General features: G+C 41.9%; 1 protein-coding gene across 2 annotated transcripts in view; it reads right to left on the minus strand.

The window, feature by feature from the left end:
• The window catches only part of LOC146707476 (protein sidekick-1-like), a 295,921-nt gene that overhangs the window by 2,128 nt on the left and 270,094 nt on the right, over nucleotides 1-23,699 (minus strand). For both annotated transcript variants that reach the window (XM_085458835.1, XM_085458834.1), the window contains 15 exons: nucleotides 19,763-19,964; nucleotides 15,661-15,764; nucleotides 15,437-15,507; nucleotides 14,507-14,642; nucleotides 12,851-12,907; nucleotides 12,628-12,729; nucleotides 11,373-11,488; nucleotides 6,588-6,774; nucleotides 6,356-6,493; nucleotides 6,116-6,277; nucleotides 4,681-4,806; nucleotides 4,008-4,172; nucleotides 3,536-3,673; nucleotides 1,993-2,113; nucleotides 1,781-1,910 (listed from right to left, as the gene is read on the minus strand). In XM_085458835.1, the coding sequence (XP_085314961.1) occupies nucleotides 1,781-1,910; nucleotides 1,993-2,113; nucleotides 3,536-3,673; nucleotides 4,008-4,172; nucleotides 4,681-4,806; nucleotides 6,116-6,277; nucleotides 6,356-6,493; nucleotides 6,588-6,774; nucleotides 11,373-11,488; nucleotides 12,628-12,729; nucleotides 12,851-12,907; nucleotides 14,507-14,642; nucleotides 15,437-15,507; nucleotides 15,661-15,764; nucleotides 19,763-19,964 (1,955 nt within the window). The remainder of the gene's footprint in view (nucleotides 1-1,780; nucleotides 1,911-1,992; nucleotides 2,114-3,535; nucleotides 3,674-4,007; nucleotides 4,173-4,680; nucleotides 4,807-6,115; nucleotides 6,278-6,355; nucleotides 6,494-6,587; nucleotides 6,775-11,372; nucleotides 11,489-12,627; nucleotides 12,730-12,850; nucleotides 12,908-14,506; nucleotides 14,643-15,436; nucleotides 15,508-15,660; nucleotides 15,765-19,762; nucleotides 19,965-23,699) is intronic.

Here is a 23,699-nt window from a genome sequence, read left to right on the forward strand (position 1 = left end):
CTAATAGATGCCAGTGTTTTGTAATTTGATAGCCGACACTTAGGACTCAACAGAAAAGGCTGGACTTGAACCGAGGACGCTGAGAGCACAGGCTCTTCTTCTTGGATGGCACGTTACCGAGCCCTTTGGCTAATTCAGCCTGATCAATCTGCTTTGGAGGCAGAAGTCTGGAGAGCTCACTGATTCTCACTATCATTCTTTCTTCTTATTTTAACTGGCAACCGCCAGTGCTACACCTTAGCCTCCTACGCCTTGCCTTGTTCTCGAGTTATCGCATTCACGAGGGGTAAAAACATTAGCACAGTGTGTAACACTTCCTCAATCAGACACACAGAAGAGCTGCCCTTCTTTTAACCGTGTAGATTTTTACAAACCATTACAGGGATGGAGCTGATAAGGAGTGGCAGGGAGGAAATGAATTTTCTTAAACAAGCTAATGTTCACAGATGTAAATGTAAACAGACTACACACACACACTGACGAAAGCTAAGATGAAACAGGAAATTAGTGTAGTTCAGTTCAGGCTTGAACCAGACAGTTTATAGTCTGTACACAAAATGATGCCCTCTGTCCTTTAACAGAACAACACAGGAGGCATTGCAGACATGCAGAAGATGTTGTATAATGTAGACCTACAGACTTATGAAAAAGACTCAGTGCTATCCTGGAAAACTAAGGATGTAGAAGCTTGTAGAAACACCTGAGGAGCAATAACTTCAATTACTACTACTAAAGGTGTTTTTCCTGACTTTATCATCTCTGGCATCGTTGTGGAGGACTTTTGGCCTACTCTTCTTTACAACATTGCAGGAATTCATTTATGCAAAGCTCTATTTAGGTCCCACCACAGCATTTCAATCAGGTTGATATCAAGACTTTGACTGGAGCATTGCAACTCCTTGATCATTTTCTTGTTCAGTCATTCTGTAGATTTGCTGCTGTGTTTGGGATCACTGTCCCGTTGCATGACCAAGCTTTAGCTTTCAGACAGATGGCCTCACATTTGACTCCAGAATTATTTAGTATCGAGAGGAGTTCATGGTGGACTCAAGCAAGGTGCCCAGGTCCTGTGGCTGAAGAAAGCCCAAAGGATCACCTCTCTGCTACCGTGCTTGACAGTTGGTATGAGTTGTTTGTACTAATGTGCTCCGTTTGGTCTCCACCAAACATGGTGCAGTGCATCATGGCCAAACATATCCACTGTGGTGTCGTCTGTCCAGAGGACATTGTTCCAGAAGTCTTGTTTCTTTGCTCAGATGCAACTTTTCAAACCTAAACCACGCTGCCATGTTTGTTTTGGAGACATCCTTGTGGTAACCCCTCCAAACAAAGCACACTCGTTCAGTATTTTTTCTAATTGTACTGTCATGACCATTTAACATGTAGCTCATGGATTTTTTGCAGTTTCTCTGAGCATTGCATAATCTGAGCTTGGGCAAATTTCCTGGCATGTCCACTCCTGGGAAGTGAACACCTGAATGCTCTAGACCAGCAAACTGCAAACACCTGGTTTTACAGAGGTGCTCACACTTACAGTTAATCAGGTCAAATTGATTATGCATTTAGTTTTGATGGAAGCAGTGAGGATAAACGTAGTTTTTAACAGCCCTCTATGCAGTCTGTCAAAACTTTTGTACAATATAAAGTCATGATATGGAAAAATCAAGACGTCAAAGCGATTAACAAACAGCAAACATATATGAAGAAAATGAGCCAATGGAACGCTCTGTTTAAACTGTGTAACTAAGAGGAGGAGAGGCAGACAGGTAGAAAGACATACCTCTGACTCAGAGACCTCAGTGGGTTTCTCCGTGAGTGTGGTGCTCTCAGTGAGCACAGCTCCATTGTAGTTGTTGCAGATATCTTCATCAGAGTAGTGAAGTCCACCTGGACTGGGCCTTGGAGGAGACCTGGACATACACAAAGAAATGAAATCTGTCATGTTTTGATCAAATCCTGGATTGCGTCCGTGTGACAGAGGTGAGTGCTCACCTGGTCCCGTTCTTTTTCAGGAAGGAGTTCTTGGTGTTGAGCGTCCTGCTGTTAAGCTCCAGAGCTGTGAAACCTCCATTGTCCAGCGTTACAGACTCCTCTGCGGTGGACACGTGCTTCCCTAAAGACGAAAAACAAAACAAAATAGATGGAATTGGTTCAGATGAATATTAAAAATTCAAAGTGGTTCAGCACCACATATTGGGATTTCTTCTTGCACCGGGTTTATTTACAATCTCCTGTTTATTTGTTATGTATCCAGCTACCTCTCAAGCCTCCAAATAAGAAGCAAATCAAAGTGGGATGTGAATTTGGCAGACAGGCAATAACAGCACAGGAAACTTTAATCATTTACCCACCAATAAGCATAAAAATGAAGCAATAAAAGGAGACAATATCATGTTTTAAATTGAGGGAAATATTGCACAAAAAAAAAAATAAATAGAAATCAGAAATGCCGTCTGCTGCCGCGTGACTCCAGCTTTGTATTCACTCTGATTACGGGGTCATACGCGCAGCTCTCCCTCCCCTCCTACACCACCTCCCTCACCCTGTTTGATCTGCTGCCCAGAGGTTGTGCCAGGGTTTCTGTGGCAACTCTGGCTAACAGCTGTCCTGATGTAACCTGGACACACACACACACACACACACCAAGTGACTGCGACACAGAGGCCCACGGGGAGGAAAACAGGAAGCGAAGCCTCTACATGCTTCAACAGAGTAACTGGGTAAACTAAGACTGCTTTGTTACTGTGGGGAGGGAGCTTGTTCTTCAGCACGTTAGTAATCATCCATGACTAAAACTCCAACCCTCCGGCTCGAGAGCTGCTGATCTCTCTCACTGACCTGTGGAAGCTGAAATATAACAGAGCAGTCCACATTTGAATATCTAACAGTGCGAGTTAGAATACTGGGCTTTCAAAATACCTGCGTCGAGAACACGTTCAATTTTCCACTTGTGAAATATATTGCATAAAAACATAAATATTAAAAATAACAAAAACCAAGACTCAACTTATGCAGGTTATTGTGTCTATTGTGCTGAAAGTCACAGGAGACATGATCTTTCCTGCTCAGTGTCATTCCACAGTCTGTTTAGTTTAGTTTTATGTCACAAGCTGTGAAATAAGCAGGCATTTGTGCAATTAAAACAAAAGTCTGCTTATTTTCTGTATTGACCTAAAGCTATGTCCCTAAATGACAAGAAATTACTGCTATTAGAGGGCTTTTTTCACTGAGGTGCTCCAGGGTGCCTCTTATCCTAAATCATCTTGGAAAGGAAACAATATTGCAAGAAGATCTAAAATCAGAATAAATGTGCAGAAGCATGCACCTGCAACAATAACTGGAAGATAATTTAATGAATCTGTGGACGATCCATGTGAGAAGCCTGCAGAGGCTGAGAGGAACAATCTGAGTGTGACTGAAGGCAGAAAAAACTGGATCCTTTTTATAACGAAGCTAAACAAACAAGTCTCCTTGTTGCTACACAGCTTAATGCATCCCGCTGCTCGGACACCACGAAAGCATCAGAGCCACGCACCTGTCCCGCATGCCTTGTACTTGCTGCTGTGTCCATGCAGCAGCAGCGTGAAGACCAGGACCAGGATGAGGATGAGTCCCACCAATGCCATGACCAGCAAGAACCACCACTCCTCGTAGAAGGGCCGATCCGACATCGCTGCAGGCGGAGGGACAGATATCAGGGACATGCTTTAGTCCATCTAGCAGTATCCCTCACTTTATAAATAATACTTTACTCTGTACAGAAGACTTTTCATAAATGATTTAATGCATTGAAAAATTGTGAATTATGTGACGCCTGTCCAATCATTTGAATACATAGGTGTAGTTGTGTGACTCTGCCTTTAGGTGGCAGCAAAACCACATTACAATCGCAGTTACCCTCCAGCACACTGTCTCCAATAGACTGTTAGGCATTGTGGAGCTGTTCATTAGCCTTGTCTCCAGCAGTGTGCGTGTGTGTGCGCGTGTGTGTGTGTGAGTGTGTTTACCAGCGAGAGCAGCAGAGGGTGCACTTGGCTGTCCATAACCATAGCTATTAACAGCGATGACTCTGAACTCGTAGCTGATCCCCGACCTCAGGCGCTCCAGCGGCACTGAGACAGACCTGCTGCTCGGAGGGAGAAATCGGATGAAGGAATCCCACACCCCCTCATCTACAGAGAGAGAGAGAGAGTGGGGGAAATAGAGAGAGAGTGAGAGAGAGAGTTGTGTTTTGATGGACGGGCCTTTTTCAATCTTTAAATGTGATTAAACAAAATTATAAATTGTCAGATTACATTAAAGATGATAATGATGATGATAATGTGGTGATGACAGTGATCACAGTTATTACCCTTAATGAAAGGGGCATATCCGTTATTATCAGCAGCAGAATTATACCACAGTCTCGGCTCGCTCTCCTGCAGAGTGCTGAAAACTATTTCACACACACGTTCCCTTCCTTTATTACACCTCTGGTAATCTTTATTAGAAAATTGTGGCTGACTTGATTTGCACAGCAGGTCTCTGTGAATTTGTAGAAACCTGCACTCATAACGGTTCGGAGCAGTGTAGTGTTTAAGCTCGCCCTCTATTAATTAAAATAATTAGCACGGATGATAAAAAGATGCGTGTCAAATGAGTCAAGGCTGACCCGCGCGTGCCGTCTGTGTTCGTGCTCACCTGAGGGACGAGCCTCAATAGTGTATCCGGTAACAGAGGCTTCACCGACGTCTCCTTCTGACCACTGGATAGTGAGGTCAGAGGAAGTCTTGGTGATGGACATGTCCATGGGTGACCCAGGGGAGCCTGTCAAAGGGACACATTCAGTCTTGTTTATGACTTAATGCATTTTCATTTCCTGGAAACAAACCATAACACTGGTTAGTTTATTAATTTATGGAAATAAATGTGACATTACATTACACAGAATAATCTAATAACATGATCTGCAGGCTTCATTTGCCAGCAAATAATAAACTAAGACCATTGTGATCTATTACAGATTAAATTCTTCATGGGTCATATGAGTTTGAGAGGAACAGAGCACCTGATTTTTTAATATGCATGCCATGTTTAACGCAGTCCACTTCCCTACGTCCAATCATTGAAAAGATAATTTACATGTAAATACTTAGAAGTGTGTGTTGTCATCATTTTTAAGTAAAATGCAGATTATCTACCAATTTCCCCTTCAAAGTCATTTCTTTGTGCACCTCTGGACCTCTTCCAGTAGGGCTGTTTGTTTGAGGTCCCTGTCTGACCTCAAACTTACACAATACCCACCTTTGGTCTTTTGATGTCCAAGGCTAAGACTCATACACCAAACTAGCTCAAAACAAAAGACCACGCAAAATACAGAGCTGAAGTAAACTAATTTTATTTAGTTAATAAACTAAAAAGAAAAGTGGAACAGGCACGTCAGAAATGTGGTGAGTGTGTGGGTGCAAGTAAGTGATGAAGTATCTAAAAAAAAGTTAAACAGAAAGCAAACAAAACCCGAACCAGCCAAGCCCCTGCTTGCTGTGGGAGAGAGAGAAGGTTAGCCCTCAGCCCTTTGTAAAACACTTAGCCAAGTGCTAACAAGTGTGTTGGATTTTGGGACCTGCATCTCAAACTCTACACACACCTCCTACACAAAACCAGGAGGAGAAAGTTAGGACCAGGAAGAGTTCCAGGGGTCATCACAGAAGTTGGATCAAGTCAGGAGTGTGCACAGGAACAAGCTTGGTTTTTTTGACATTTTTTTTGACATGCTAAAACCTCATCGCTCGGGGTCACACTGTTACTGTAACGTTGTACTGCAGCATCCCGAGGCATGCGGGGGAGAACATTTGGCGGAAAATACATGTACTGTGGCACATGTGAGTTTTTGTTCAGATCAACATCTTTCCTCACCCGATTTGCTGTTGACAAAGAAATAATCTCAAAGATAAAATCATCTTTTAAAACCCTTTTTTCCATTATTGCAGACATTTGAAAACTTGGAAACTGTGATGAGCACATTTTACAGATTTTTTTGACCATGTAATTTCTTTAATTGTCTCAATAACCGATCATGTACAATACACTGCAATCTCTAGCTGAATCTGACATGACTCTATACAGCCAATCATACCTTTCACAGGCTGAGCAGTGATGTTTGCCTGTATTGGTGGGCCGTAGCTGACTGTGAGAGCTTGAACACTAAAAGTGTACGTTTCTCCTTTGATCAGGTCCCGAACCTTCAGCCACCGCTGCCAACTGCCTTTCACATCAACTGTCACCAATTTAGTCACCCCTGCAGACAATCGAAGAGACGTGTCAGCACAAGAATCAACATGTACTCCTGTGAGTGTGTGCATATGTGTGTGCACACCTTGTATAGGAGAAGTGGGCTCGTAAATGACCCTGTAGCCTTCCACCTGTCCATTAGGACTGAGTGGAGCTCCCCAGGATACGTTGACACTTCCTCCCGTCACCTCAGAGAAAGACAGGAGACTCGGCTGGCTGGGAGCTGCAGACACATAAAGGATGTTAAAAAAAAAAAAGACATCAGAAAATTTGATGCTGCTTTGGTTGCAGGGACTTGAACTATCATCACTACATACCTGACGGCAGGGTCCGGGCCCCGCGGGGGTCACTGGGCGGTCCGTCTCCAGCCATGTTGAAGGCTGTCAGTGTGATCAGGTAAGATGTGTAGCTGGACAGGTTAGTGAGGTGCACACGGGTGTCTGGGACAAAAATCACCTTCACCTTCTCACTCTGGTTCTGCTGGTCTCTCTCCCAGTAGTGGATCTAAAAACGCAGAACAGGAACTCTGTCGGCATCACTTCATTTCTCATTTTCTTCTGTTTGTGATTCACAAGCTGTTGCACTTGGCTTAGTTGCACTTATCGAAATTAACTAGTAAATAAAAAATATTTGTGCTGTTATTTTTGAAAGTATCCTAATTGGACCTTTAGTACTTTAGTACAATGCTGCAGGTTGCCATACTTCAGAATTGATGTCTTTAAAAAGCTATTAGTTCAGTCACAGTAGATTGAGCAACCTCCTTGCGTGATTTATGCATTTGGCGCCTGATTGTAAGTAGTTGTGCAGTCGCCTGCTGAAAGGCAACCTGTCTCCAAACAGTTGCAGTAAGTGTCAGACCGACTGCAATCACTCTCAGATAGTCCAGAGTCCATCTGTGTTGATGAATGCAACTCATCTGGGATGTATCTCAACTGACTGCACTGGTTTCATTCGGGTTATATTCCTACTTAAAAGCCAGATTGCAGAGCACGTCATTTTGCAGCAACTATGTCACTATTTGTGAAGAAATTTCTTTATTTCTAGTTTAAATCTATTTAATGTGAATTAAATAGAGCATCAGATTATTTGCTGATTGCATAAAACTGCCAACTTGACCTCATTCAATCTGGTACCATTCATTGTGTTAAGTGCACATAATTCTGGTTGTGCTGTGGTCAACCACTGTTTTCCGTGTTGTGACTGTAGCATAAACATGGATGCTTCACATTTGAGCAATTAAATCTAAACTGTGTGAGGTGCTACTGTATTATTGCACCGTATTTAATTTAGGTCTAGTTCAAATATGTACAACACAATCCTAATGCCCTCTGTGAAGCGTTTAAAGACACTTTAAAGGTACATGGCCATTTAGCCTCATGTATTTGCAGACTGCCCATACTCGTGGGAATAATCAATAATCATAGATGTGCCCATTAAGTTTTATGACATCAGCCAGTAATGGAGACATATAGGCTACTCTGGCAATGACTAAAATGAAACCGAACAAAGGTTACGTAACTATTGTCCCCGCACAATGTGATCAATATTAATATTAAGACCATGAGTCTTGTAGCTTATAGCATGCATACATTACATTTTAATAAAGCCAAAATTTTTGTGCAGCTGCGGTACCTTGATAAATGTGTTACTGAACTGACTTTGATGAAACTAAACATTTTTAATTTCAGGTGAGCTTCCTCTAGTGAGAAACTCAATATACTTGCTATCTTATTACCAGAAAGCAGCGATTCAAAAGCACATCCTGTCAGAAAATCTATTCGGTGCATTAAAAACACCGTAGCGTCCGTTAGATTTACACGCAAGTCTCGGCTGAATGTAGAATATTTCTCTAGTTAAAAAAACACTAACGGCCGATTGTATGACAGGAAATGACAGGACGTTCCCGACACATTTGCCAAATTTGACACACGACTCTGTTAATAGTGTCTTAACATTAGAAATAAAGCTACACAAGAACCTTTAAAGTGAAATGAGAAATTGCAAAGAAGCCACCATCTTTTAGATGGAATTTTTCAGCTTTAAATGGAATAATCACAAGAAACCAAATAAGGATCAGAGCACAGTTTTGCTGGAAATGAATTTATGCAGCTGAAGCATGGACATTTTCTCCAACAAGCATTCAAGGACAATCAACCACCCGCGTATCTAATCATGAAGAACACTCGGCTCACTCAATCTCAAGAAATTGTGGCCTTTTATAAGCACAGACGCACTGGTCTACTGGCATGCTTTGATTGATGTGCTGGACCATAAAGATGCATACCAAGTTTGGGACTGCTAGATATAATAATATGATAAATTTGATGTATTTGGCATTAGTATCATGTAGCAGTATGAAAGATTATGATAGATCTGCTTAAATTCTTTATAAAGCAATGAAAGGCAACAAGAACAGCAACTTTTACCAGGTCTGTTTTTAAATGCACGTATGCTTTTTCTGCCAAATTAAGACACTCAATGTTTCCGAAAACTGTCTCCATGCAGCTTGGTGTAAAAAGTTAAACACGGCCAGGAGCGATGCAAAGGGGGTCCATTTTGTTATTGCTCCTAATATAGACAGCACTACGGAGCACCATAAGCTATTTTTACAACTTCCAAACTTGGAGGTAGCAGCTTCCGAGTAGCACTTGAGGGCAGCATTATGCTGTGGCTGTCCTTCCACATGCTCTTAGAATAATGAGATACAGAATTACTCATCCATATGCTCAATTTAAAATCAAGATGTATTACCTCCTGCAAAAGGGGAGGGTTTCCATTTAAAAAATTTCATTTTAGAAAATAGGCAGTATCTCTCGTGGTACTTTAAAGGAATGGCTGTAAAAGGTCCAGGTCACTTTGTAATCCACTCCACTGTTGTTTAGTGGCTCTATTTTGGTATTCAGTAGGAGTGTGAGACACTTAGGATTACTCTAAAAACAATTTGAATCTGTCATGGATGAAAATGATCGGGATATTATTTGATAAGATCAAGAACCCTAAATGGATTTTCCAGCCATTTTCTTTTGTTGAAGGATGTTTAGGATGGATGGATCTTATCTTTTCCAGGCTTTGTTTCTATATCATTCCTGTTACAAATGACTGACCTATTTTTTGTGGGAATATCACGATGGATGTCGTAAGCTTGTAATTATCTTAGAAAGGAAAAAAACCAGAGAAAAATCTGAAGCCTGCAAACAAAGGACTGATTCATATCTAAAAGTTTGTCATTGATGGCCAGATTAACATTTTATAAAGTGCAACCTTTTATCTCTGCTCAGCAGGACCGGCACAGCTGGGTATTACTCATTACCCCTCGCTCATAATGTTCACTGTGATCGACAAGCTCTCTACAGCATTTCAGTCAACTAAAGGTACAATACAAAACACTTTCACATTAGAACGTCTAAAAACAACTCAACTGCTGTTCACAGTGTTTTTTTGACTTACTTGTGTACTTGCATTTCCCAAAAACATTCACAGTAAAGAGCCTGAACCTTTAAAGAACCTTTAAAGCCCATCCAGCAACAACATCTATTTGATGCATTAACAAAGCTTCCCTGCTGTTAATAATGCTACCAAGGTGCGTATCCACTGCAATGCACTGTTAGACTAATGTGTACTTCTACAAATCCATCACTGTGTTCAGCCTCAGCTGAAAGAGGAAGAAATATTTTTCTAGTAAAAAGGCTGTTTGTGGCAAAGGGAGCTGCCACGGGATCATGTCCCGTTTACTCGTGCATACTGTAAGGTTACAACAATGCTCTTCACACTCATGAAGTTTGATTGTTTAGGCCACAGGGAAAACAGCTGGTCCCCGTATGGTCTATCTGTAGCTCTTGGACAACATAATGGCTTCTATTTATTGGTTCCCTCTTAAATCCAGAAAAAAATAAAAATCCTTCTCCTCACATAAACAGACCCCACCTGATCTCAAAGACCTCGTAGTAGCGTATCACCCCAGCAGAGCACTTTGCTCTCAGATTGTTGTGGGAGGATGGAGAGTTTTCAGCTTTCAGGAATCGGGAGCCAGGAGCCTTTCTACTTTTAAGATTGTGCTTAAAACGTTTTGATAAAGCTGCCCCTGCCTGAGCCTGGTTTTGCCTGAGGTTTCTTCCTGTTAAGAGGGAGTTTTTTCTTCCCACTGTCGCCAAGTGCTTGGTCACAGGGAGGTTGTTAGATAGTTGGGGTTTTCTCTGTGAGCGCCTCGAGGTGACTGTTGTTGTATTTTGGTGCTATATAAATAAAACTGACTTGAACTGAATCAGTAAATATGATTTTTTTTTCCTTTGTCACGTTAGAATTTCACTGGAAATGATGGTGAAGACCAATAACTCCCATGATCCCACACTGCGCAAGGATATCAAACTATGTCTTTTGCTAATATTTGAGCTACAACTACATACTGTGCGATTACACCGTAGCAAAAATACTTCTGCAAAGAAGTTTACCTAAAGTCCTACCTGCTCTCTGTGCTATTCATCTACCAGCGTGTTAACAGAAGTGAGAACCTATAAATTCATTAAACATTCTTTCTTTGCTCTCTTTCCTCTCATCTTAATCTCCTTAACCCCCTCTGCCTCACACTCCCCTCCCTGTGTCCATCCATCTCTGGTAGTTTAAACATATTCCCTCGATCTGCTGCTCTAATCAGGATTCTATGGGGATCACTTACACGTCTCATTCCTTCACTCTGCAAATATTACATTCCCTTCTTTCTTCTCCATTCCTACCTCTGCTCTGGCAAAAATCAATGTGTCTAAAGCAGGACAGATAACCTTGTGTTTGAAGTATTAGGAGTGAGAGGGTGGGACAGGGGAGTTGAGGGGGAGAGACGGCCAGAGGAGTGATACTCAAACCATTAAAGGATATTCAGATTCTTCCTTTAACTTAATTCTCTTGCTCTCTCTCGTGTGCCTACACGACACTTGAAGGCGCAACAGAGCAAAACCCTTCCAAGTCAAGACTAGAGAGATACTTTAAATACAGAGCCAGCTCTCTGTGCTTCTCTCTCACATGAGCACTCATGCTAAATACTTTGATGCAAGGGCAAAATTAGTCTTTGCATGTACACGCATGGTTTTCTGTGTTTGTCTGTGTGTCACCTTGTATCCTTGAATGAGTCCGTTCTGAGTCTCGAGTGGGGGCGTGTCCCAGGTCACTTCCAGGGTGGAGGGAGACACGGCGGACACTGTGATGGACTGCGGGGCCACCGATGGAGCTGCAGCAGGTGAGAATTTTCGTTAGACTCTTACTATGTGAGCCGGCAACTGTGTGTTAGAGTGGGAAGTAGAGAAGATCTGTTCCACTCTTCCAATTAGAATGAGCCTAAGGCAGTACCTTGTTACTCTACTGTACCACACATATGCATGAACACCACTCGGCAGTGTGCACCTGAGGCGAGAGAAAAGGCCATATCACCCCATTTCATCATCCCCCTCCAGCCTTTTCTGCCTCCCCCTCCTGCTCCGCTTGCTTATCCTCACCTCTCACTCCCCTGCTTGTGATATGCATGGCCTACCAAACTACAAACATACGCACACACACATACACACCACTTGAATATGAATACAGCAGTGGTCTGAAGGAGGGAGTGTGAGATTGTGGGAGAAATTGCAAAAATGTACCAGCGCTACTATCATAATGTGCAAATCTGTTTACCTGCATTCGTGTTTGTGGTTTATAACTGCCTTCTTGTTGTGTGTATGTGTGTGCGCGTGTGTGTATGAAAGAGAGACAAAGAAAGAGAGCGAGGATCTATTTGCACTCCTGTCTGTCAAATGGATCCATGATTTGACTCTCCAGTGAAAGATAAACAGGTTGGGGCATCGCAGCAAAACAGTTGACCTTGTGCAGGATTTCAAATGCATGTACACATACGCGCACACGCGCACACACAAAGGCCCATGCTAGGAGGAATGGACAGGACAAAGAAAAGAAAGAGGATGACAGAGAGAAAAAGAGAGAGAACAAAGGACTGGATAATAGTGATAGAAAGCAGACACACAGGAACAAATTAGGTTTTGACACTCCAGGTCTGCTCAAGCTTTTTCCACAGCTTTCAGGCATTTAATCATGAAGTCTGAAAGCACACGGAAAGCTCTGGATAAAATCATGACAGCTAATGAGCCTAAAATGTAGACAGATCCATCGACACTGCTCTGTATCTGCTGCTGACGACCACGTAACGGACGCACCGAAAGCGCAGAGGAGGCTTGTAAGTTGGGATTGTTGTTGGAACTTCCAAGGTTAGGAATGTGCTTTCTTAAAATGCTTTTAGAATTTTTATTTAAATACCCACTTAAATGGTTTGACAAGAAAATGAGCAGCCTGCGTGGAGTGAGCTCTGTTTTCACACACCTGCCTCTCCGACAGACACTTCAACTGGGTTGGAGGGTGGGCTCTCTCCGATGATATTGTAGCTTGTCATGACAATCTGATAGCGTCTGAACTTCTTCAGTTCTACAAAGAAGTGATAAACAACTTGGCATTAAAGGTATTTGCACAACACGCTTACAAAGCACATAAGTTGTTTAACGTTGGCACTAAAAAATTGCCCGGAGTTTGGTCATAAATTACTTACGTGTCAACTCAAACTCTGTGAGCGAGTCACTGCTGACTGTCTTGAAGGTGCTCTTGGCTTGGAAGGAGTAAAAGAAAGATGGATGGAAAGTGAATCAATAAAGTTTCAAGTTCAACAATAAATTCAGCAATTATAATGCAATTCAATAAAATCCCCGTATTTAAGAGGGAAACGTTTGAAAGACTTTTATGCTTCGATGTGCTCGTCGGACTCATCGGACTTTGGGTGGAGGGACAATTGTGCGTCTGCCAATCTAGTCAAACAGATAATCAGTCGACCGTAAAGCACTTCGGGCTGTAGAGTGCATAATAATATTTTATTATTGCCTTGTTACAATGCAATAAGGACACCCTCGTAAGAAAAACAACTGTCCAAAGGCGGCCATTTGATCAATGTGTCCTTGCAGTGACACGTTTCATCCCAGATCTCAGCCCTGATGCATGAAACGCCTGAAAAGAATACTTTTTCCTCATATTTTCTTTTCTTTAATACTTTTTGCATCTGAATAAATTCTTTTCAAACTAAAAATGAATGCCAACCTTGCATTCCAGTATTAATAAGATCTTTTTAATCCTCTCCATTATGGCTTATTTTGTGATTTTACAAATAGCCGGAGCTGTTAATCGCTTTAATTTCTAAAATCAAGAGTTTCAAAGCATTAAACCTTCAACCAGCCATGTATGATCTAATGAATGCATGCAGCAAGCTTTCTATATCTCCACATGTTGAAGCAATGTAAAAGGGGCTGCAGTCAGATCAATACTCAGCAATTAAAAAGTCAGAGGAACAGAGTTTTATAGTTGCCAGGTCCTAAGTTTGAGATAGTATTTGTTGCTCTGTCCTGCTTTTCGTTGGATTTGGGGAAGTTTATACTTGAGCAAGCAGAACTAGTGTTTCGAGACAGCACTAGATTACCCGTTCTGTAATCTTAAAAATACAACACATCCAAATCACAGCGGGATTATACGATTTAGAGGAAAAACCTGCAGCTTTGGCATGAAGAGCATGAAGCAATCAGCTCCACATTTAAGAGCCCTTTAAAAGGTTTGAGCTAAAAACTGAGTTAACTGGAAACATTAAGCCAAATCTGACAAATACATTTTCAACACATGGACCTAACATTAGCTTAATTAGCTTGCTATTAGCCATATCTAATAGGACTTCCAGTCAAGGCTGTTTGTAAAATCCATAGCTGTTAGTCAGAAAACTGTTTTTGTTACTTCCTAGTACCCTCATTGTTAAAACACATACCACATCCACAGTTTGACTTGTACTGCATACCAAATCATCCCCTTCCTGTCTCCATCTCCGCAGCAAAAGGTAAACATGCCATTATCATCACGGTAGCATCGTCGTATCAAAAGCTGCAAACGGAGGCTGCTAGTTCGGTAGTTTGGGTTGAGATGCTGAAGTTGGACAGCAGAGTGTTATAGAACATTGTGGGTGTGTATAAAAGGATGGCAATGTTGGCATCCTTGCTGGATAAATTAAATAGGATTCAGAATGTAGTTTTAATGCAATACTGGTTCTCCTAACCAGCAGAGAAAAAAAATTTAACCCACGGCGAGGCGTCCTCCAGCAACAGCCTGATAACAGACAGTCTGATGACCGGGAGGGTAAAGAGCAGTTGTTTCCTTTAGTAGCAGAAGTACTCACTTGTAATGAGGGCACTTGTGTTGTTTTTGGTTGTCTGGACTTCTGCTTCTGTGAGAGTGGAAGCGTTTGCCGGGAGCTCTCTATAATAGAGCCGGTATCCAGTCAAAACTCCATTAACGCTGTCATCGCTGGGACGCTGGAAACATACAGACACACACACAAGCACGTGTTAAAACAAACAAACAACAAAAACAATGCTACTTTCTCAAAAAGAGATTTCTAAGCTTCTGAGAACTTTCTGTGTGTGTGCTTATTTTCATTTCCTTTGTGTAGTACAGCAACAGACAGGACGCTGACAGGCTGGCAGAGCAGTATTTTATCAGCATGTCCACTTTAAGGGGCTGCTGGATTGGTCTGGCTGTAACTTGCACAGAGAAAGTGATGCTTCAGTAGGTTTGGCACTCTTGTAAAGGATGATGAAATTGCTGGTGACTTTGTTTTTTCATTGCCTCCTTCTGCTTTGACGTAAAGCCACAAGGATGAGAGAAGACATTTCCAAGTAGAAGTGGAAGAAAGACAAGGAGTGAAGTAGCCAGGCTCTATTTACCATCTTCCCCTCTTTTTTTGCCTGTGTTGTTGAATGTTACTGATAGCTGAGGGATTCTTCTGCCCTATAACATCTCTCCTGTTGGTATATACTCATTAAGAGATAAACATTTCCCCCATCTCAGGACTGTGTGTCCATCTTAGTGCCTGCTTTGCCCTCCTGCCATTTTTCCAATCTTTCTTTTCTCCTCTCTGACCTCTCCTGCTTCAATATATAACAATAATTACACCCAAGAAATAAAACACATGCAGTACAAATTAACACAGAGGCTGTAAGGGGTTTTATCCTCAAAATAAGTAAATAACGTGCACCCGAACCATATGTTTTGTTGTGCGGCTCTGTGTTTATCAGGGATTGTTGGTGTGTCAGAAGTCTGAACTTACCTTCCAGTGCACCAGCACTGAGGTAGTAGTTGTCGGCTTCACTGAGAGAATCACTGGAGGCTCATTAGGCACTGGAAAGAAAACACAGAGAGAGTGTGGAGAAGAAAAAGAAAAGTCAGACACACTGCCCATCCCCTTACATCATATAATGTTTTCAAATCCACGTAATGCACCGTCTTCCCACTTCTTTTCTCCCATACAGTGTCAGCATCCCAGTTTCTCACCGTCCTGCAAAGTGGTGGCAGCCTCCGTCTCTCTGCTGGGGACGCTGTCTCCTACGTCATTGGTGGCAACCATACGAAACTTGTAAGAAGTGAAGGGCTTCAGCCTTTAAATCCAAGTACACACATATAAGAATTATTTAAAAAAATGTATTTTGACCAGTTTTAGCAGGAAAAGCAAGCGATACGAGATTCAACATCTTTTCAAAGGGATGAGGTAATGCAAATCTCATTGCATTTCTCCAATCCCAATTCCAATAAAGCTGGGATGCCGTGTAAAAAGTAATCTGTAATTTAAAAAAAAAAGGTTTTTAAATTTGGTGGCAGCAACAAAAAAGTTGGTACATGGCCATGTTTACCACTGTGTAGCGTCTCCTCTTCATTTAACAACAGTCTGTAAATGTCTGGGAAGTGAGGAGACCAGCTGCTGGACATTTGGGAGACGAATGTTGTTGCATCCTTGTCTGATACAGGATTCTAGCTGCCCAGCAGTCCTGAGTCTTTTTGTGTTTTTCGTGCCAGGATGCTCCAAATGTTTGCAGTTGGTTAAAGGGCTTGAGTGCAGGTGGGCATGTTTAGCATCGTGTTGTAGAAACATGCATGGCTATCCCTAAAAAAGATCTCTGGATATCTAGATATACCTTTCACTTTTCCAGACGTGCAAGTTGACAATTCCAAAGGAACTAAGGTACTTCCATATGATTTATTGCTCAGGACATCAGCCCCATGTTTACAAAATTTCTTTCAAATTTAAATTCATCCGGCCACAGAACAGTCTTCCCCGTTTTCTCAGTAATTTTAGATGAAAGTCTTTAGCCCAGACAGACAGCAGCATTTCTGGATCATGTTCACGTATAGTTTCTTATTTGTATGATAGAGCTTTAATTTGCAATTGTGAATGACAATTCATTATGAACTGTGTTCACAGACAATGATTTCTGGAAGTGTTCCCGAGCCCATGCAGTGATTTCCATGATAGCATCATTCCCATTTTTAATGCAGTGCTGCCTGAGGCCCTGAAGATCACAGGCATCCAGTAGTGATTTTGTGCCTTGTCCCTTGCACACAGATTTCTGTGTTTCAGTTTTCTGATTAACCTCTGCCCATCTTTCTCATTTCGGAGAAACTCCACCTCTCTAAAATGCTCATTTTTATACCCAATTATGTTACTGACCTGTTGCCAGTCAACCTAATTAGCTACAAAATGTTCCTCCAACTGTTTCTTTATAATTACTTACTTTTCTAGCCTTTTGTTGCCCCATGCCAACTTTTAAAATGTGTTGCTGTCATAAAATGAGATTTTTCACAAAATTGTAAAATGTTTAAAAATCCAATATGATTTCAATGTTCTTCCGTACCACACAAATAAAATACAGATTTATGAGATTTTAGAAGCAATAGCTGCATTCTGTTTTTTATTTACATCTGACACAGTTACCTAACAGTTTTTTTTTTAATATAAAACCACAGCAATGTACTCATTATTTTGCAGAAAAAACAATTTTATAAAAACTCCTACAAAAAGCCTCTTGTGTAAAACTGTAAATAGACAACTGGACATGTCGGTACAAAGCTGAATGTGACATATCTCCGCGAGGAGCCTCCTCAGGAGGAGCCCTGCCTTATGTGCATTGATCAAATGTGGCCAGCGATAACTTCTGACATGTCTCGGTGGATGCACCGACTCTTAATCCAACTCTCATGCTTTTCTGTTTACTTGAAAAATGTACCATTGCTGAGCACTGTGCCTCAATAACTCCCCTTAGCAATAGGCTCGTGCTTTAATCTCTTATTGCTTTTTGTGACAGTGGCGAGGATGCTGCTGCTGATGGCAGGAAAGCTGGCCAGAGTACCAGCAGCTCTCCTGCTGAGAAGTGGCTCACTGGGAAATAAAGAAAAATATGAGAAGACTTGTAAAATGTGACTCCTTTCGGTGTCTGTTCGGGTACAAATGCTCTGCGATATTGTAATTTAATAGAATGCTAATTTGAAAGGCAGAGATGAATAACAATTGTCAAATTTTCCTCTGCACAGAAAGACAAAATGAAAAACAAATAAGATAAGTGGAAGGCAGAAGTGTTCTTGGCTTTTCAATATAATAACTAACTAAAAGTAATTCCACTACTCCCCACATGTCTACCTGCAAGGGTTTTCCCTCGACACAGGAGATTGCACAGGGCCAGTCTGAAATCCAGCAGGTGACAGGAAAACTGCTCCAGTCTCTTGTTGTATAATTATGAGCCTGGGCCCAATGATGGACAACTAAAGGCCCTGTGGGGCTGTGGTTATCATTGGAATAGAACATCAAAGGCACCAGGCTTAAACAGGGTGGGCTAACAGCACTGGGAGGACGTTAAGGACAATGTGTGAAAGTGTGTGTTTACTGTATATGTGTGTCTGCACATCAGCCTGGGGACTTCGATGTTTTGGTTCCCAAGATGTCTTGGTGGAAAACAACAATTAAGGATAGATAAGAAGTGAGTGTGAGCGTGAGCATGTGGAGATGTAAGCTAATTCTTCCATCCGGCGCTCTAATGAGAGCGTTCAGTGATAGAATGAGCTCGAAAACAACAACAGCAGCGACCGCCATCATGGCAGATAGACTCTCCCTGAGGCAGGTTGAAAAAGACTGACGCAGACACATGGCGCGAATGCTCTTCAGCATCTCAAATAGCCCTGTGATAGCTCGTGAAGGAGCACACAAAAACAGCCACGAAGCAGGCACGAACACACACACACACACACACGCAGACACCACACGCTGGTAAAGCACCATCATAGTCCTGCTACTCGGACCATCAGGAAGTTGGAGTAGCAATCCGGTCTGACTGCTCTCACCCGCTGCCATCACGAGGGAGTAGAGAACAGAGGGACTGAGAGAGGGGAATGTAAAAGGAAGACATGCAATAAGACTGAAGCCCTCTTGTACAGGATGAGTAGAAGAAAAAATACAAGCCTGATGGTTTTTGAAAGCATTGGCTGTTGATGGATGGAGGGAGAGGAGAGGAGGTGGTGACAGCAAGAGGGATGAAAAATTGTAAAGGAACAGAAGGGACAAAAAGCGCACGCAAACATGAAAGCTCGGAGGCAGAGCGAGTAAGAGATGAAAAAATAGAGGTATTAAGAAAAAGACAGAGAGCAGCTCCTGCTGCGCCTGTGTGATTAGGTGACTGAGATCCTCCCCGTTTATGCAGTAATTATGATTACTCTGCTCTCCCTGGTGTTTTTGTTTGGTGGCATGTGTGTATGTTTATTCTCCACCAACCTTTTCTGTACTTCAGCTTCTAAACAAATAAAACTTTCCAGTCTCTATTATAATTCTCCGTTGTTTGCTTTAAATTCACAGCGTCTTCTTCTCTCTGTCCACTCCTCTCCCCCGAGGATGCATAAACATAAGATTTCTACAGATTGCTTTAATTAATTCAAGTTCAGCGTGTCATGCTAAAAACAATTTTGAATTTGGGGATCTCTAAGGAAAAAAAACTAACAAACAAAAGAGAGCCATCTATATTTTTTATTGCCATTTTCTCTAAGCCTGAGATAATCTTACTCACTCTTACTGATACTGCTGCTTTACTTTCAGTCTGACTGAAATAGCCCATGAAGGCATATTTTACTGGCTTATTAGATATATTCATTTTAATCCTTTTTCACACGTTACCCTGCTGTTTGTCCACCTCAGCCTGCTGGTACTGCAGTGTGCCACTCTCCTTATTGCTGGGTGGCTGTGAAAAATGACTCGACGGCACCTGTGACTATTCTGTTGTGACACATGGGTTTTGGTATCCCTCCAAAAAAAGAAGCTGTCTTAAACATGTCATTCCTGTCTTTGAGATCAATGTAATTTTCAGCCACCAGCGTGATATTTTTTGTCGCCGCAGACTGTCACTTTCTCCGGATCAGTGACAAACACTGCAACTTGGCCAGTAGCCAGTCATGCTGACATTTGTTAGAAAAATCACTTTTTCTTTTGAGTTTTTGGTGTGAAAAGTGTAATAAAAAAACAAAATATTGCACTTTAAACTGTCTATATATGAAGTGCCACAAATTCAAAGGGTGATGTATCAACCACTGCAGCTGTGCGTATGTGCATGTGTGCGTGTACCTGTCAACAGTCCAGGAGGTCATGTTATGCAGGATGTCAGCTGTGTGGGTTTTCCAGTCGCCGTTGGGCAGCTCCTTGATTTGCAGAGTAAAGTACCTCAGCGGCGAGGAGGCTGAGCCACCGGTCACCCAATGGATGCGGAGTTGGCGAGATTCAACCTCATCTTGAGGAACGGACAATTTCCTGGGTGGGAGGGGACGCTCTGTAGACACGGATAGGAGGTTTGAAGAGGGGAGATAATAACATGAGAGAGAAGGTGGAACAAGTGATGTGACAAAGATAAGAACAGTGGAACTGAAGAGGAGGCAGGCGCATGAAAAAAACGAAGCTCCATGTGCAAAGGCTTCGAATATTTCCACAGCAGCAAGTCCAACGCTTTCTTAGGCCAGAACTCAGCTGGAGGGATGAACACAATTTCTCCAAAAGAAAGAAGAGAGAGCACTTAAGAGCTCTGAAAACCACAGTCAGGATCCACATCTTAAAAGCAGTCAGTATGGCCGTGACATAAGTACACACACGCACACAAGAAGCCAGGTAAGTCAGAGAAATCGGGTTATGTAGGGCATCAGAAAATGTGATAAAAATAAAGAGTTGCCTGTCTTCTTCTTTTACAACCATGCCCTCAACTATTGTAACTGCAGAGAGTACTGTAAACATGCGCAAAGCTTTAATGTAAAGATCTTTTCTTTCATCTGCTCTGCTAAGACATGGATTTTGTCTTTGTCATGCTCATCTTTACAGTCACCATGAAATCAGTTTTCTGGGCAGACATCTAGCTGCAGGGAAATGTGGTTTCTTTGATCTTTTACCTTGATTACAGGGAACTAGTCTTTTGTATAAATGATGTTTAAGAAATAAGCCTGCTGCACACAGCAGGTCACTCAGACGCCTGGATATTTGCAGGACAAATGGAGATAAAAATGGACAATCTGCTGCAAATATTTCTGTTGCACAAGGCACGGGCAGCCCACATTTATGTAACATGTGCATCAGCGTGAAAAAGTGCTGCCATGCAAACACGTGTTTATATGAAACAAGACAACTAACTACTGCGGCATCAAAGAAACCATTTCTCAACAGATTGCTTGTGTGTGTGCGCGTGCGTGCGTGTTTATCTGTGTCTTAGCTATTCAATTACAGGATGAAAGATGGCTCTGGGAGTCAGTGTCTTTGTACAACTGTGTTCACCGTACCTGTGCGATTAGCAGTACCTGTGCAGGCACACAAACAACAACACACGGCTGGGGGCAAAACTGTCTAATTTCAGGGGCTTCGGGTTATCGATTAAGTCTGGAAATAAAAGCATTATCGATTCTCTCTGAAGTTTAATTAATCTGCACTTATTTTCTCAAAACGCACACACAACCACACACCCAGGCAGGCTCGGCTTCCTTCATTCATCCTTATCAAAAGTAATTTGATAATTTGATTTGATCTGTTTGTCTCCTTCTTCCCGCACTCCCCCTGCTCTTCGCTCCCTTCAAAATGTGACTATTCTCTGCCCTCTTTTGTCTTTCTGATACCATCTGTGTCTCCCTGTCTGTTCCCCTTTTGTTCTGCTCCACAGTTAAGATCATGTTCTGATAATAAACTCATAATTGCGAGAACAAGTTCGGACCTTTCAGCACTTGCATATTATTTCTACACGAGGGAAGGAGAGGAAACACTGGGTTTTTAGTAGAGATGGCACGATACCACTTTTTTATGTCCGATACCGATATCATAAATTTGGATATCTGCCGATACCGATATGAATTGAATTGAAATTGAATTGAATTGAAAGAATGCTTTATTGGCCATATGCAGGTTGCCTCGCAGAGGAATAGGACCCCCCCCCCCCCCACATACACAACAAAGACATCACATGGGAATACAGTCGGAGATCAGCAGCGTTACAGAAAAAAACAGATGGTACCTTCCCAAAGGAAAAAGTACTATAGCTTACTAGGGTATATTAGACTTAACAGTTACTATATACAGTAATGGACTTCTATACATTTTATATCAGATTAAAACTTTGGGTGTAAGATTCAGATAATTATTTATTAAAAGCTAGACATTTTAAATGAGAATAAGAAGAAAAGTATGTCTTTGTGCCCCCTTTTCCCTGTTAATGCCCTATCGGCCCCCCTGGCTAAACTTTGCTGGATCCGCCCCTGCACAGTTACCAGCCGTCAGCTAGTAGAAAAAGATCCTGGTGTAGAAAGTAATATTAAATAAATTCTAACAACAGCTTATCAAGGTTAAATGTGCTGCTGTTGTTCAGCCGCTGGTTTCCTCTTTCTGGTGCAAAGTGGGCCAAAAACAAACAAGAGAAACGGGAGTCACGACAGAAAAGCCGATCAGCTGATCATTAAGCAGTTTCATGATTGAAGTAGCAACAGGAGAGGGAGAGAGAGGCAGTTGCTCCATATATTGGTTGTTAAGCTTAACGTGGGAATGCTTTACAAACATTCAGAGATGAACTTACACACTTGCTTTACTTCTCTCTGGGATAACTTCCTCAGAGATGAAACGCTGGTTTGGTAGCGAGGCTACAAATACACACAGCTGCTCTATCACGTGAGCACACTGCTCCAACGTGCAACGGTTATGAGCTGAGTTACGCCATGTCGCAAGTTTTGTGAGGTGCTTTTTTGATATTTAATGGATCGGATTACATTTTTTATTTCTCTCCGATATCAGATCCAGTAATTTACGTCAGTATCGGACCGATACCGATACTTAATATCGGATCGGTCCATCTCTAGTTTTTAGTAGAGGAAAAAGGAAAGATGAAGGGGTTGAAGGTAGCTGAATATGCTATGTTCTCTGTTACCTTCTCAGCTCTCACGCTTTTGGGTACAAACATCAGCAACGATACATATTTCCAAAACGGTTTCTCCCTAAGGCATGCATCCACACACACGTTCACGTGCTCACCCAAAAAGCCAATTTTCTCTTTCTAGGGATTAAGTTGGTCTCTTCAATATCATCAGAAAGAAATCTCTATTAGGATATTCTGTCTATCTCACAGCAAGAATGGGGCATTATGCTACTGAAGTGGAACAGAGAACCACTGAACTCTATTCTCAAGAAATCCTGATAATGACGCTGCGGATGTTATGATATCTGATCCAATTAAAATGCACCACACAAACTGATGGCTGCGAACAGAGTATCTGACAAAATGATTCCAGGTTTCCACAAAAAATCACTTAACTGTCATATTTTAATGCTTCTGTAGCATTTCACTGCTTACTCAGTGCTGCTATGCTGACAGAGAAAACAGCAGAGACAGACAGAGAGAGATCAACCAAACCTATTCATGCGTTAGCCCACAGAGACACCAGAACCATTGCAACTTCATTTTTTAAGTGAAATATCACTTACTGTATTTCACTCCGGGAGAAAGCTCGTATTAGCTCTGGAGTGCTCGATCTTCAACACCATCTGCCACATCTTTCCTTCTCCATTTTCTTAATTACTGTACTGTGCAAAAGTCTCAAGCCCCCTCTCAGTTCTTTATACTTGGAAAAAGCAAAATAGATGCAATGATCTAATGAAAAACTGAGTTTGTGCAGTTTCAATGAGCTTGAAAATAAATATTTGGTATGAGCACCTTTATTCTTCAACACAGTCTGAACTCTCCAAGACAAGCTTTCTTGTCATTTCTTTACGTAGTCTTCAGGAATAGTTCTCCAGGCTTCTTGGAGGACATTCAAAGCTCTTCTTTGGATGTTTGGCTGCCGTTTATTCTTTTCTCTGTCATGATGATCTCACACTGCGTCAATAATGTTGAGGTCTGTGCTCTGGACCACAACTTCTGTTGTGTCTTTTTGTGTCATACTGAAAAATGAAGGCAGTCAGATGCTTTCCGGACTGCATTACTTGGTGGATCAAAATCTGATGATACTTTTGTGTTGATAATTTCATAAATTTTGACAAGATCTTCAAT

Source organism: Copadichromis virginalis, linkage group LG6 (assembly GCF_057382275.1).
Source record: "Copadichromis virginalis isolate Kocher_CV1m ecotype Utaka linkage group LG6, C_Virginalis_male_GT1.1, whole genome shotgun sequence".
Lineage (NCBI taxonomy): Eukaryota > Metazoa > Chordata > Actinopteri > Cichliformes > Cichlidae > Copadichromis > Copadichromis virginalis.